The 15,411-nt window shown below is 42.9% G+C and overlaps 1 protein-coding gene across 3 annotated transcripts in view; it reads left to right on the top strand.

Moving 5' to 3' along the window:
* LOC115111318 (netrin-G2-like) overlaps positions 1-15,411 on the top strand; it is a 69,321-nt gene that overhangs the window by 2,259 nt on the left and 51,651 nt on the right. For all 3 annotated transcript variants that reach the window (XR_010461467.1, XM_029637242.2, XM_029637243.2), the window contains exon 3: positions 9,380-10,023. Coding sequence is in view for 2 of the 3 variants with exons in the window: in XM_029637242.2 (XP_029493102.1) it covers positions 9,380-10,023 (644 nt within the window). In the remaining variant the exon portion in view is untranslated. The remainder of the gene's footprint in view (positions 1-9,379; positions 10,024-15,411) is intronic.

The raw sequence follows: 15,411 nt of genomic DNA, 5'->3' as shown, positions 1-15,411 counted from the left end.
TGAAACCGACTTTTATTACTCTTTATTATAGTGAAAAATGTAAACAAGACTTAAAGACAATTAAAATGGTGTGGAATCACTGTCTCCATAAATGCACCAATATAATATAATAACTTAATTATATAAAACATATTTTTTATATAAATATGAAATATATTAATTTAATATTACTATATTTATTTATTTTTAGCAGCAGAAATACACTGAAACAAATCAGAAAATACTTTATCTTCCAAATCATCAGATAATTGATCATTAGTACATTGGACAATGTTACACAGGTTTCTGCATCAATACAGTTATTTATTACCTAATGGTTGCATACTAAAACCCACTAAGTCTATCTCTGGTTATTTAACTAAATAAAAATGTGTTTGATTTTCAAACAATATTATTAGATGACATTTGTATTGTGTTTGTGGAAGAGATGCTAGGTACTGATATGAATTACTATTCCATGTATTGCAATTGGATACTGCGGTTGTATTGGGATTTGATGTTCCAAACATATTTCTCACTATACTGTATGTCTGCTGCAGAGGGACAGGAGATAACATGAGAAAATTAGTTTTGATCAGTCATGGAAATAAGTGCTGAAAACATGTTGGCAATTTAAAAAGAAGATGGAGAAGCTATAGGATGCAAAATACCAGATTTTTGGCGCAGGTACAGCCGACCAGGTAGACTTTTTAAAAACATTTTTTTACAAATCGATACTTGGAGTCAAGCATTATCTTCCCAAAATATTTCCATACTGTATGCAACTAACGATTTCCCACCCCCCATCACTAACTTATAACCAACATTGTTTAAACGGACACACTAGACTATGGGGCTATGCGAGGTGCACTATCATGCATCATGGTATAGGGCTACATTCACATTTATTTGTAGTATTTTGTATCCTGTAAAGTTATAAGCTTGTTTATGTGTAAGCTCAGTTTTTTTTGGGGGGGGGGGGTGCTGACAAGGGTCTAAGAGAGGCTGACAATGTTGCTGTGGGCAACCAGCTGGCTTGATTGTAGAATAAACAGATGTATAATTTGTCCAGTTGGGCTGTACTACATGGGGTCAGAATAATGATCACAAAGCATACTATGTACATTTTGATACTGTGTTATCTGCAACTTCTGCTGATCAATTGTCATATAGCCATAGACTTACTCACTGATTTGAGCATCTGTCTTTGTGTTTAGTGACAAGTCACTTAACATCCTAAATATCACCAATGGTAATTATGATCATCACATTTACAACTAAACATGCAGCAATATGTAGCATCCACCTGGGTAATGCTCACAGCAGCTTTCTTTGTGCCAGATTGCAAACCTCACATTGGCTGTGGTAGTGGAGAGGTTAGGATGGATTGTGGCAAATTGAAAGGGGGATAATTAGAGATAGCATGAGCCAGGTTGCGACATCGAGCCTAACACTCTGTCTCTCACAATGATTGATAAGGGATCTTTAGAGGCCACAGGGAGTCCAGACATGCAGTCAGATTTGAAGTGTCATCCAATGGAAGGTGGCAGGAAATTAGCATTGTATCTGTGTGCTACTTCAGAGACAACATCAGTGTGAATGAGCAAATCTTATATGGGTCACATGTAAAACTGAGTGTGGAAAGTCAGAAAAAAATATTGGATATACACTGAACAAAAATATAAACGCAACATGTAAAGTGTTGGTCCCATGTTTCATGAGCTGAAATAAGATCCCAAGAATATTCCATATGCACAAAAATCTTATTTCTATAACATTTTGTGCATGTCCCCATTATTGAGCATTTCTCCTTTGCCAAGATAATTCACCTACCTGACAGGTATGGCATAACAAAAAGCTAATTGAACAGCATGATCATTACATGGGTGCACCTTGTGCTGGGGACAAAAGACCACTAAAGTGTGCAGTTTGAGGGAGCGTGTAATTGGCATAATGACTGCAGGAATGTCCACCAGAGCTGTTGCCAGGAAATTAAATGTTAATTTCTCTACCATAAGCCACCTCCGACGTCATTTTAGAGAATTTGGCAGTATGACCAACCGGCCTCACAAACGCAGACCACGTGTAACCACGCCAGCCCAGGACCTCCACATCCGGCTTCTTCCCCTGCAGGATCGTCGGAGACCAGCCACCCAGACAGCTAATAAAACTGTGGATTTGCGCAACTGAAGAGTTTCTGCACAACTTTCAGAAACCATCTCAGGGATGCTCATCTGCATGCTCGTTGTCCTCACCAGGGTCTTGAACTGACTGCAGTTCGGCATCATAACCGACTTCAGTGGGCAAATGCTCCCCTTCAATGGCCACTGGCACGCTTGAAGTGTGCTCTTCACAGATGAATCCCGGTTTCAACTGTACTGGGTAGATAGAAGACAGCTCGTATGGCAGCGAGTGGTTAGCTGAAGTCAACATTGTGAACAGACTGCCCCATGGTGGGGTTATGGTGCCTTCATACTCACCAGACATGTCACCCATTGAGCATGTTTGGGATGCTCTGGATCGACGTGTACGACAGCGTGTTCCAGTTCCCCCCAATATCCAGCAACATCGCACAGCCTTTGAAGAGGAGTGGGACAAGATTACACAGGCCACAATCAACAGCCTGATCAACTCTATGCGAAGGAGATGTGTGGTGGTCACACAGGTCACACCTGTTTTTTTTTTTATCCACGCCTCTACTTAATTTTTTTTTTTTAATAAATATGGTTAAAGCAGGTTGCCTATTCTGAATGCACTGGGTGAGGTAGGTGCTGATACAGAAGCAGGTGTCCCAGATAGACGACAACGACAGGGAGAGCGACGTCAGGTTGCATTTTAGAGTCTATGCCCCCATTCATTTTCTTCTTTCAGTCATAATCCATTCAATGTCTATTATTGACTTGTGTGTGGCTGGATACTGTGATGCACAGATAACCGAAATAAAAGGATAAATGCAGGAGAGTTCTTCACAACTACATGGCTTGTTTGGCACTGAACTAAAAGACAAAGGAAAGCAGGTATTTAATGAGGGAAATTGGTTGCAGGTGCTCTCAGAGCATAGAGATGTATAGAGATCGCTAACGCTCAATAGCCTGTATAACATAGGAAGCTCCATTTGAGGACTGATACGTAGCGATCTCTACACGTCTCTGTGGCTCAGAGGTGCCTGCAATTATAGGGAGAGTTAACAAAAGGGAGAGTCAACAAAAAAGTTACATTAAAGGGACAGTTAACTAAAAAGCAACTTCATTGCTTAGAATAAGCCATCCCCCTATTGAGTATGTTGACTTTCCTTGGAAAAGCTTTCCTGCTCATGAATGATTTAGAGCAAATACTGTATCTGTCAATGTAGGCCCACAGGAGATGCCATTGCATTTTTACTCAGTGCTGGGAGCAGAGCAGACTCTGTATGTACCATTGCTGGGAACAGGGCAGACTGCATGTAGCATTGCTTAATGAGAGGAGGGAAGAGGGAGTCAAAGGTAAACAAATCATTTGATTCCTTTTCTGATTTTCGTGACCAAGCTTCCTGCTGCTAGATGGACATAATGCTATTCTAGGCTATCGATAAACTTACACAAATGCTTGTCTTGCTTTGGCTGTATAGCATAATTTCAAAATCTGAGATGACAGGGTGATTAACAAAAGGCTAAGCTGTGTTTCACTATATTTCATTTGTGATTTCATGAATATGAATATTTTCTAGTAATATTCTTTGACCGTTGCGCTATGCTAATTAGTGTAGTTGATGACAATTCTCCCGGATCCGGGATGGGTAGTTCCAAGAGAGTTAACCTGAGAGGAGGGAAGAGGGAGAAAATGAGGGAGAGAATGAGGGAGTGAGGGAGGGAGCTAAGCAAAACAACAAAACTCAGACCCACTTCTGATGTAATTATACACAGTTTGAAAGACAAAGAGAGGAGACAGACAGTGTCCATATGTGAAGTGAGGCATCACTGCCACTCTCAATCCTATGAGCTCAAATGATTATTTACCAGTACTCTTATTCAACAGAAATGCCCTACATTACAATGTAAAAACATCCAAAACTAAAAATAGCACTGCAGGTTACAACACAGCAGTGGAGTGCATTATAGAAAGGGCTTCAATTTGGTACATTGTTTGCAGTGTGTTATGAGAACTGTTTAGATTAGATATGTCACCATGGTGTATTTATCCTACCGCTGTAGAGGTACTGTGATGTCACAAATGTGCAGCTTTGGCCAGTTTTGTCCTGTGTCATGAATTATACATAAGTCCTGGTAGCTTCAGCCCCCCTCCTGTGCTCCCAAAGGGGAAAGATTTCATCCCATTTGGATATGACCACAAGCAATAATCTCCATCTGCCTGTTGTCATGCCATTGGAGGTCTTGGGGAATTCTTCAAATTAAGTTGTTAGTGTGGTAATCGTCTACGTCACCTTTCAGGGAATTACAAGATTTTTAGGAAACCAACATGAAAAAAATAAGGTTTTTGATTGATTACAGCCCTTTTACAGTGCTATGAACATCATAGTGTGTGTGTGTGTGTGTGTGCGTGCAGATTAAAAGACAGTAGGCTGTGGTCCATGCTGGGAAAGGTGAGGCTCTTGTGAGGCTTGTTTTCTCTCTGGTATAATTAGGCTGCTGTTTCCCAGCTGTTATATCAGCAGCCCTCCCACGGGAGCTTCTTTCACTGTAATTAAGTCAAGCAAGAGAGCCAGAGAGGAGAGGAGACACATCTCTCCAGGTGGGTAAATAGCAGCGCTAAACACTAGCTTCCCATACAGTACATGGCTCTCCATCCACACCAATGCAGTTGGGCATGTGTGTGGACTGTGGTCCTGTCCAAATCTGTGGGCTCTCTTCTCTTCACTTATCCTCTCCTCTCCTCTGACATGTCTCTTCCTTTTTCCTATTTCGGTCAGTGCAGTTCCACAGATTGGATCTGATTGGATTTAAAGACAATGTCTTAACAATGTTGACTGGCTGACTATGATTGGGATTAATAATGTCGACTGGCCTCTGACTGTGTGAACGAACTGATGAGGTCATCTTCAGGGTAGGTCAGAGGTAGGGTTGCAAAGGGTCGGAAACTTTCCGGTAAATTTTTTCTGAAATTTTCCAAGGGAAGTTAAGCCCGGGAATGTTGCTTAAATTTATTTTTAAAAGTTAGCTTATAACAGTAAACATTTTTTTTGTGGGATACACAAGGCAATTCTAGATCTTGTGGCATATTTTGGTTAAACTATCCCCAATTCAATGGAATTGCAACCCTCTGCATGCACATTGCATTCTTCCATCACATGTACAGTCGTGGCCATAAGTTTTGAGATTGACACAAATATTAATTTCCACAATGTTTGCTGCTTCAGTGTCTTTAGATATTTTTGTCAGTGTCAAAGGCTTTTATTGACAATTACATAAAGTTGATGCAAACAGTCAATATTTGCAGTGTTGACCCTTCTTTTTCAAGACCTCTGAAATCCGCTCTGGCATGCTGTCAAATAATTTCTGGGCCACATCCTGACTAATGGCAACCCATTCTTGCATAATCAATGCTTGGAGTTTCTCAGAATTTGTTGGTTTTTGTTTGTCCACCCGCCTCTTGAGGATTGACCACAAGTTCTCAATGGGATTAAGGTCTGGGGAGTTTCCTGGCCATGGACCCAAAATATCGATGTTTTGATCCCCAAGCCACTGAGTTATCACTTTTGCCTTATGGCAAGGTGCTCCATCATGCTGGAAAAGGCATTGTTCGTCACCAAATTGTTCCTGGACGGTTGGGAGAAGTTTCTCTCGGAGGATGTGTTGGTACCACTCTTTATTCATGGCTGTGTTCTTGCAGGCAAAATTGTGAGTGAGCCCACTCACTTGGCTGAGAAGCAACCCCACACATGAATGGTCTCAGGATGCTTTGATGTTGGCATGACACAGGACTGATGGAGGCGCTCACCTTGTCTTCTCCGGACAAGCTTTTTTCCGGATGCCCCAAACAATCGGAAAGGGGATTCATCAGAGAAAATGACTTTACCCCAGTCCTCAGCAGTCCAATCTCTGTACCTTTTGCAGAATATCAGTCTATCCCTGATGTTTTTCCTGGAGAGAAGTGGCTTCTTTGCTGCCCTTCTTGACTCCAGGCGATCCTCCAAAAGTATTTGCCTCACTGTGCATGCAGATGCACTCACAACTGCCTGCTGCCATACCTGAGCAAGCTCTGTACTGGTGGTGCCCCGATCCCGCAGCTGAATCAACTTTGGGAGACGGTCCTGGCGCTTGCTGGACTTTCTTGGGTGCTCTGACGCTTTTTTCACAACAATTGAAGAGCTCTCCTTGAAGTTCTTGATGATCCGATAAATGGTTGATTTAGGTGCAATCTTACTGGCAGCAATATCCTTGCCTGTGAAGCCCTTTTTGTGCAAAGCAATGATGACGGCACGTGTTTCCTTGGAGGTAACCATGGTTGACAGAGGAAGAACAATGATTCCAAGCACCACCCTCCTTTTGAAGCTTCCAGTCTGTTATTTGAACTCAATCAGCAACTCAATCAACCAGCCTTGTCCTCGTCAACACTGACACCTGTGTTAATGAGAGAACCACTGACATGTCAGCTGGTCCTTTTGTGGCAGGGCTGAAATACAGTTGTCACGGGCGTCGTAAGAAGTGGACCAAAGTGCAGCGTGGTGAGTGTACATATTCCTTTTATTTATAGAAATGTAGCCAACAAAACAAGGAAACGACCGTGAAGCTTAACTTCGGCAATAATGCATCTAACAAAGTCCACTACCCATACTGAAAGGAGGGAAAAAGGGCTACCTAAGTTTGATTCCCAATCAGAGACAACGATAGAAAGCTGTCCCTGGTTGAGAACCATACCCGGCCAACACATAGAAACACAAATCATAGAAATAAAGGACATAGAATGCCCACCCAAATCACACCCTGACCAAACCAAAAAGAGACATAAAAAAAAGCTCTCTAAGGTCAGGGCGTGACAGCAGTGGAAATGTTTTTTGGGGATTCAGTTCATTTGCATGGGAAAGAGGGACTTTGCAAATAATTGCAATTAATCTGATCACGCCCAGTATCTAGGATGACCACAATTTGCCCCATGCAAAGTGACACATCTCCTTCGCAGGCTGTTTGATTGCGGCCTGTGGAATGTTGTCCCACTCCTCTTCAATGGCTGTGTAAAGTTCATGGATATTGGTGGGAACTGGAACATGCTGTCGTACACGTCGACCCAGAGCATCTCAAACATGCTCAATGGGTGACATGTTTGGTGAGTAGGCAGGCCATGGAAGAACCGGGACATTTTCAGCTTCCAAGAATTGTGTACAGATATTTGCGACATGGGGATTCATCCGTGAAGAGCACACTTCTCCAGCGTGCCAGTGGCCATCAAAGGTGAGCATTTTCCCAATAAGTTGGTTATGACGCCAAACTGCAGTCAGATCAAGACTCTGGTGAGGATGACAAGAACGTAGATGCGCATCCCTGAGACGGTTTCTGTCAGTTTGTGCAGAAATTCTTCAGTTTGCAAAACCACTGTTTCATCAGCTGTCCGGGTGGCTCGTCTCAGACGATCCCGCAGGTGAAGAAGCGGATGTGGAGGAGCTGGGCTGGCGTGGTTACACGTGTTCTGCGGTTGTGAAGCTGATTCGACTTACTGGCAAATTCTCTAAAGCGACATTAGAGGTGGCTTATGGTAGAGAACTGAACATTAAATTCTCTGGCAACAGCTCTCGTGGACATTCCTGCCGCCAGCATACCAATTGCACGCTCCCCCAAAACTTGAGACATCTGTGGCATTGTGTTGTGTGATGAAACTGCATATTTTAGAGTGGCCTTTAATTTCCCCAGCACAAGGTGCACCTGGGTAATGATCATGATGTTTAATCAGCTTCTTGTTATGCCACACCTGTCAGGTGGATGGATTATCTTGGCAAAGGAGAAATGCTAACTAACAGGGATATAACATTTTGGGGATATTTGATTTCAGCTCATGTAACATGGGACCAACACTTTACATGTTGCGTTTATATTTTTGTTCAGTATATTTGAAATATACCTAATGCCTGTCTGTCTGGAGTTCCAGGAAGCTGGGGTTTAAGACATTTTGTATAATTGTAACAGGCAAGCACACACATTATGTATTGTGAAACCTGTTGTAAAATGTATTTTAATGTTACCTTTCTTTTATTTTAATGTATATTACTGCCTTAATTTTTGCTGGACCACAGGAAGAGTAGCTGCTGCCTTGGCAGCAGCTAATAGGGATCCTTAATAAATACAAATGCAAATTCAAATAGTATTTGAACCCAGGCCTGGAAGCTGTGTGGGTGAGTATGACTGTTGGTGACGAGTGTGACAGTTTGCACTCAGGCAGACCAATGTGACGTATTGACACTGGGATTTAGAGGTCAGGGATGACCACATAGCAGGCAACCCCATTGTTGATCCATTCCGTGTGTAATCCATCTGTGTCAGTAGAGTAGTGTTACACCTCAACACTGTTGAAGCTATCTATTTTCAGACATTTAGGTATGCAACCCATCTCATTAGTCTTTCTGATGTTTTTTTGTTGTTGAGTGATGTCATTTGATTAAATGGAAACACTAATTCACAATGTGCATTAAATGAGTGTTAGTATAACCAGAGGCAATGATTCCTGCATACAGGGCAATTCCCAGATGGATATCCACCAAACACAGCCTACAAAGTGTTTAATGGAGACATATGCTGAGTGTGTTAACATGTTGGGACAAACACACAAACATGGTCCCAGGGGGACCCATTAAAAAGGTTGGCCAGATTGTTTTGGAAAATCTGTTTCCAGGTTGTTTCAGGTTTCTTTGTTAGGGGGGGGTAGACTATATAAGATAATGCAAATGTTACTTTAATTTTATCTGACTTGTTTCTCATAAGCAAAGGCTTCCAAAGAACCAATAAATACTACAAAAACATCAGTTGCGTACTTTGTGAGCTTGTGGGAACCTTTAGGGGGTCATTCCTACACTTAAAAAAAGGTGCTATCTAGAACCTAAAAGGGTTCTTTGGCTATCCCCATAGGAGAACCATTTAAAGAACCCTATTTGGTTCTAGGTAGAACCATTTTGGTTCTAGGTAGAACCCTTTTCGGCTCCATGTAGAAGCCTTTCCACAGACGGTTCTACATAGAACCCAAAAGGAATCTACTTGGAACCAAAAAGGGTTGTCTTATGGGAACAGCCTAAAGACACTTTTGGAACCCTTTTTTCTCAGATTGTATAATTCATAGACACTATGCTAGATGAAATAAAAACTCAGTATGGATTTAGAATGTTATAAAATGGTGAGATAGTAAATGTGTACTATATTCCAAAGGGAAGAGAGTAGAACAGTGTTTTCCAACACTGACCAGTTGTCTTTCCCTCTTTCAGGAGAACCCGTACCTGTGTAGTGACGAATGTGACGCCTCCAACCCGGACCTGGCTCACCCTCCCCAGCTGATGCAGGACCGTGAGAGCAGTGGCCTCATCACCTACTGGCAGACGGTGACATGGAGCCGCTACCCGGAGCCCCTGCTGGCCAACATCTCCCTGGCCTGGAACAAGAGCTTGGAGCTGACCGATGACATCCAGGTCACTTTCGAGTATGGCCGCCCCACCATCATGGTGCTGGACAAGTCCCTGGACAAAGGGCGCACCTGGCAGCCCTACCAGTTCTACGCCGACGACTGCATGGACGCCTTCGACATGCCCGCCAAGCGGGTGCAGGACCTGTCGGCCACCAATGTGACGCGGGTCATCTGCACAGAGCAGTACTCTCGCTGGGTGGGCTCCAAGAACGAGAAGGTGCTGCGCTTCGAGGTGATGGCGCGCTTTGCTATCTTCGCAGGGCCCAAGCTGCTCAATATGGACAGCCTGTACACACGCATGGAGAGTATGAAGGGCCTGAGGGACTTCTTCACCTTCACCAACCTGAGACTGAGGCTGCTGAAGCCGGCCTTGGGGGGAACCTACGTCCAGAGAGACAACCTCCTCAAATACTTCTACGCCATCTCCAACATAGATGTACCAGCCAGGTAAATACACACACCCTTACCTTTCTTTGTCTCATTGGACAATATCTCTTGCAAAGATATTTGAGTAAGGGACTTTTTTTGTAGTCAAATGGTAAAATGCACAGTCCTAATGTTATACCGTACAGTGTACACTGTATACAATAGTCCAGAAGGAAAGCGTGGCCACGGTCTTGGTTTCTGATGAGGAGCTGTGCAGGAAATTGTCTGAAACACAAACCGGCTTGATACTGTCAAAGAAACAGTCGCTCTTTCTACTGACAGTGAAATCTATAGCAATCCAATCTTAGTGCTAAATCAGTAACCTTTGCTAATATAAATATTGATAAAAATGTATGAATTAGCCCCTCGGGGCATCATTGCATTGCCCAAACCTCCTGTAATACAAGCTGTCAGTCAATAGTTATTCCTGTACGTCAAAGAGCAAATTGTTTTTAGAGGGGGTTGAGGATGGGGGTAGGGGAAGATGAGCGGTCAAATGGACACAGAGAGATAAGGTAAAGAGCCCATGACTGATGTTCACTGGTTTATAATGATTAGGGAATAGGGACATGTTAAGCTAATAACCACCAGGAAATTCTTCTTGGATATTTTGATCATCCCTAAGTATTGAGAAGCGCTTGCAGTGTTTAAATGAAGGGGATGGGACGGCCTCCCTTATGGCCTGTGTGTGTGCCTCCCTAAATGGACTGCACACACAGATGGAGGAGGCCCAGGGCTCTGTAATGACATCAGGCCCATCAGCACAGGGATGGAACTGACTCCTTCTCCTACTCCCCCTTTTCTCTCCTCGCCTCCCTCTTCACTTCTTCCTACTCCTCCTTTTCTCTCCTCATCTTCCTCTTCGCCTCCTCCTCCACCTCCTCTTCCCCTTCTCTCCTCTTCCTCCTCCTTCTCCAACCCCCCCTTCTCCTCCACCTCACCTTCCCCTTCCTCCTCTCCTCCCACTGCTCCTTCTCCTCCCTCCCTCCTTCCTCCTCCCTCGTTCCTCAAAGTGCTAGTTTGAAGTGGCATCAAGGAGGAAGGACCGTAGCTTGCCTGTCCTTAGATGGCACATATTATTTTGAGAAACAGCGTACTAGAGCAAACCAGATATATCTGTTTCTCCCATTCTGTCCGTGTGCCTGTTAAAAGAAGGATAGAACAAGCAGAAAAGAAGGAAACCATTCTCAGACCTTCACTCTGGTCACTCAGCATGCACTGGATCATTACTATCCTACAGTCTGAAATGAATCTGTCTGCTTAGAAAACGACTAAACCGCACACACACACAAGCCTGATACGGCAATATCTAAATAATCACCAGCTGGTGTGGATGAAGTTGAGCTGGCCGGGTAGTCTACAAATAGAACATTACAAAATATTTATGGTGTGAAGCTTATTTGTGTCCAGAAGGCATTTGAAAACCCTTGGTTTGTATTATACAAACACATATCTAAATTAATCATATTGTGACAATCAGGAAAATATTAAATAAAGGGTGGAAATAGGGATGCTGTCATTGATAGGTGGATTGGGGTGAGAGTCCAGTCCCAACAACCAGATGTTCCAGTTTTGAGGGGAAATGGAAAGAGAGCCTGTGATGCGACTTCCACTTTTGGACGTTAACAAGGCAGCACTCCATCTTAACTCCTCCTCCACATTTACTGGATTGGTTGAACAGCACAGAAGATAAAACTGTCGGGGGAGGTTTTTATTTATTTTTCTTCTTGTCAAGACCAATAAGTAGGGGATCTAGTTTCAGGTGTATCTTTTACGCCTGCTACGTTAGGTTAGTGTGAGAGTGACCCTGGTGCATACAGTATTATCTTGTTTCAGGAGACAGATGGCTCCAGTTGTTGGGTGTAATATATTGCCATAGCCATCATCTGTCTGACCTCCTCGCCCACCTTCCCCTAATACACAATGATAGGAGACGTCAAGCTGTCAGCAGAAACCCAAGTGTCAGACAGACAGAGGCCCCACTAATGCTGTCTTTATCTGCCTGGGCTCTGTGAGGTGGTCTGTGTAAACTTTGGTCCTGTTTCGGCACCTATCACAGTGGGAAAAAGGACCTTGACACTAACAACTGTTTATAATTAATAATTTTCCACGAAAGCTTGAAGTTCACAGGCTTGTCTCAAGTTAGGGTTCCAGGCGCTAACTTTTGCCTGTTGGGTTTCTGTGATTTTTTTTCTTCTCCAAAACCTAGGTAGTGAGAATGTAATACTGTATAATGTTAGGCCTGATCCTCCTTCCACACAGTCTAACTAAGGGACTGTGGAACAGGGGATTTCCTTGGGCTGGGACTAGGGAGACACATGGGCAACCTGATTATATAAGTGTGGAGAAATACCTCTGCGTGCTAACATGATTCATTTTTTTCCACAAGGATCCTGTAGGCAGAGCTGACAGTGACATTTTGACCTCTCGCACTTTAAATCTCCTGCTTCCTCTCCCGTTGGAAAACAGCTCCATGTAAAAAATTATAATAATAACATGTATCCAGACGGGAAACTCTTAGAAAGTAAGTGGATTATGGGAGAGACCAATAGGACAGACACTATATTTCTCTCCAGATCCTCCCAATCCAACCACCTCTAAACATGCACCACCCCAGCCCACAATGGCTGTTAATAATATAGTAATATACAGAACACAGGCATTACTTTGTTAACTGTGTTTAGCAGTGTTGGAATGAGAACTCTACCATTGGAGAGAGTTTTCCAGCCTATCATTTATATCCACACAGACAGTCCAGTCGGCATGGCATCCAGATAGTTGTCAAACAGTGTCCTCTCAGGCCTGTGCACAGCATGGAGGGAGCTCTGAGTGGCTTTTCTCCATTGCTTGTGTTGCTGCGCTGTGTTGTGACTGTGGAGAGATTTGAGCTGTGAAGAAGACCGGGTGGCTGATATTACGAGGAGCACAGAGAGAGTGTCTCCCTAAGATGACAGTCTGTCACACCTGACAGTGACAGCAGTGACCCTCTCAGCCTTATGGGCCTGTCCAATCACAGATGTGAAAAGTATTATGGGATATATCCTTAACTGTCACTATGACAAAGGGCTGGTCTCTGACACCATTATTTTACCTGCCTATGTCCTTGTAAGGTCATTATTTGAGTGGGGGTAAAAAGGACACGTGTATCTGGAACTCAACTGAAGGCAGACTGGATAGATCTCTGTAGAGCACAGAAGAACAAATGTCAGTGTGACCTCAGCACAACTTTCTTGTCTTGGGTAAGGCAAGGGTAGGGATGAAGTTAGTGCGCTGCTGCTACTGTGTCTATAGGCTACAGTCTTTCTGTAATTTTTTTGCTTTGGTCTGCAATCGGTTGTGCATGATGCAGGACTTGGCCTAGTTTTGGGAGCAGCTTGTGTTTCTAGAGCGGAGTCGTGTGCTGTGGAGCAGTAGTATGAGGACAAACATTATGCATGTAATGACTGCAGGTTGGGAGTGAGCGGAGAGGGCACTTAAACAACTTTCATGAGATTTGTGAGTTTGCTTCTAAACAAAATCCTTATGCCAACACAATCAGTGCTGTCTGTCAAACATCCAGCAATGGGCATTAGCTTCAGTGAGGGCGAGGTCAAATGCTCAGTCACGCCCTGTCTGGAGTCGGCAAGCCACAAGGGAATGGATGCCTGCCCTTCCATTGTACAAGTAATTATATACGGTACATATATCATTACTGGTATGTAACTGACAGAACTGTTAATTGAGTGTGAAGTCCTCTTCATCAGATTCTTCTGTTTTCTGGTCTTCCTCATCTTTCTGCTATGTCCTTCAGCAGTTAATGAGGGGATGAGTGTAGCCAGTAATTACATTGAGTGTAAAAAACATTGTCATAGACTGACCAGTTGAATCCAGGTTAAAACTATGATCCCTTATTGATGTCACTTGTTAAATCCACTTCAATGGGCGTAGATGAAGGGGAGGAGACAGGTTAAAGAAGGTTTTTAAAGCATTTTCTTGCCATCGAGAGGGTGAATTGGCAAGAAAAAGATTTAAGGGATACTTCGGGCAATGAGACCCTTTATCTACTTCCAGTCCGATGAACTGGTGGATACCATTTTTATGTCTGTTGACAGTATGAAGGAAGTTAGAGTAGTTTTGCAAGCCAATGCTAACTAGTGTTAGCGTAATGACTGGAAGTCTATGGGCATCTGCTAGCATGCAGAGACATAAAAATGGTATCCACAAGTTCACCTGACTCTGGGGAAATAGATCAAATAACTCTTTGCCAAAATCCCAAAGTATCCCTTTAAGTGCCTTTGAACAGGGTATGATAGTAGGTGCCAGGCACAACAGTTTGAGTGTGTCAAGAACTGCAACGCTGCTGGGTTTTTTACGCTCAACCTTTTCAACACCCAAAGGTCCACCACCCAAAGGACATCCAGCTAACTTGACACAACTGTGGGAAGCATTGGAGTCAACATGGATCAACATCCATGTGGAATGCTGTCGACACCTTGTAGAGTTCATGCCTCAACGAATTGAGGCTGTTCTGAGGGGCAAAAGGGGGCGCAACTCAATATTAAGAAGGTGTTCTTAATGTTTTGTACACTCAGTGTAAATACTGTGGCGGACTGCAATAGCATCGAATAGTCCCCGCGATATGCAACTGTTCAGGGACGTCAGGAACCAATAAACGCAGTCAGTCAGGAAAGCAAAGCACCTGTTCACCTGTTCTGGGAACAAACATTTTTAGGTTGCAGGGAGGTTCTGAGAATTTTTTTTTTTTTTTTAATTTTTTTTTACCTTTATTTAACTAGGCAAGTCAGTTAAGAACAAATTCTTATTTTCAATGACGGCCTAGGAACAGTGGGTTAACTGCCTGTTCAGGGGCAGAACGACAGATTTGTACCTTGTCAGCTCGGGGATTTGAACTTGCAACCTTTCGGTTACTAGTCCAATGCTCTAACCACTAGGCTACACTGCCGCCCCAAACACTGCCGAATACTCAATTTACATCACAAATAGTATGGTTAGTATGAGTATTTGAACACAGCTCATGAGTTCAAAACCTAATCTAGCAGTGTTATCAAAAGTCTTATTGAAACATTGTTCAGAAACCTCAAATAACCTATCATTTCCATTCTCAGAACGTTATTTATTACCTTCAAATAACCTATAATTTCCATTCTCAGAACGTTATTTATTACCTTCAAATAACCTATCATTTCCATTCTCAGAACGTTATTTATTACCTTCAAATAACCTATCATTTCCATTCTCAGAACGTTATTTATTACCTTCAAATAACCTATCATTTCCATTCTCAGAACGTTATTTATTACCTTCAAATAACCTATCATTTCCATTCTCAGAACGTTATTTATTACCTTCAAATAACCTATCATTTCCATTCTCAAAGTGTAAAAAAATAAAATAAACTCCCAGTAAAAA

The sequence above is a fragment of the Oncorhynchus nerka genome, linkage group LG27 (assembly GCF_034236695.1).
Source record: "Oncorhynchus nerka isolate Pitt River linkage group LG27, Oner_Uvic_2.0, whole genome shotgun sequence".
NCBI classification, from domain to species: Eukaryota; Metazoa; Chordata; class Actinopteri; order Salmoniformes; family Salmonidae; genus Oncorhynchus; species Oncorhynchus nerka.
The sequence above is the reverse complement of the archived record's forward strand: the minus strand, read 5'-3'. Positions and strand labels throughout refer to the sequence as shown.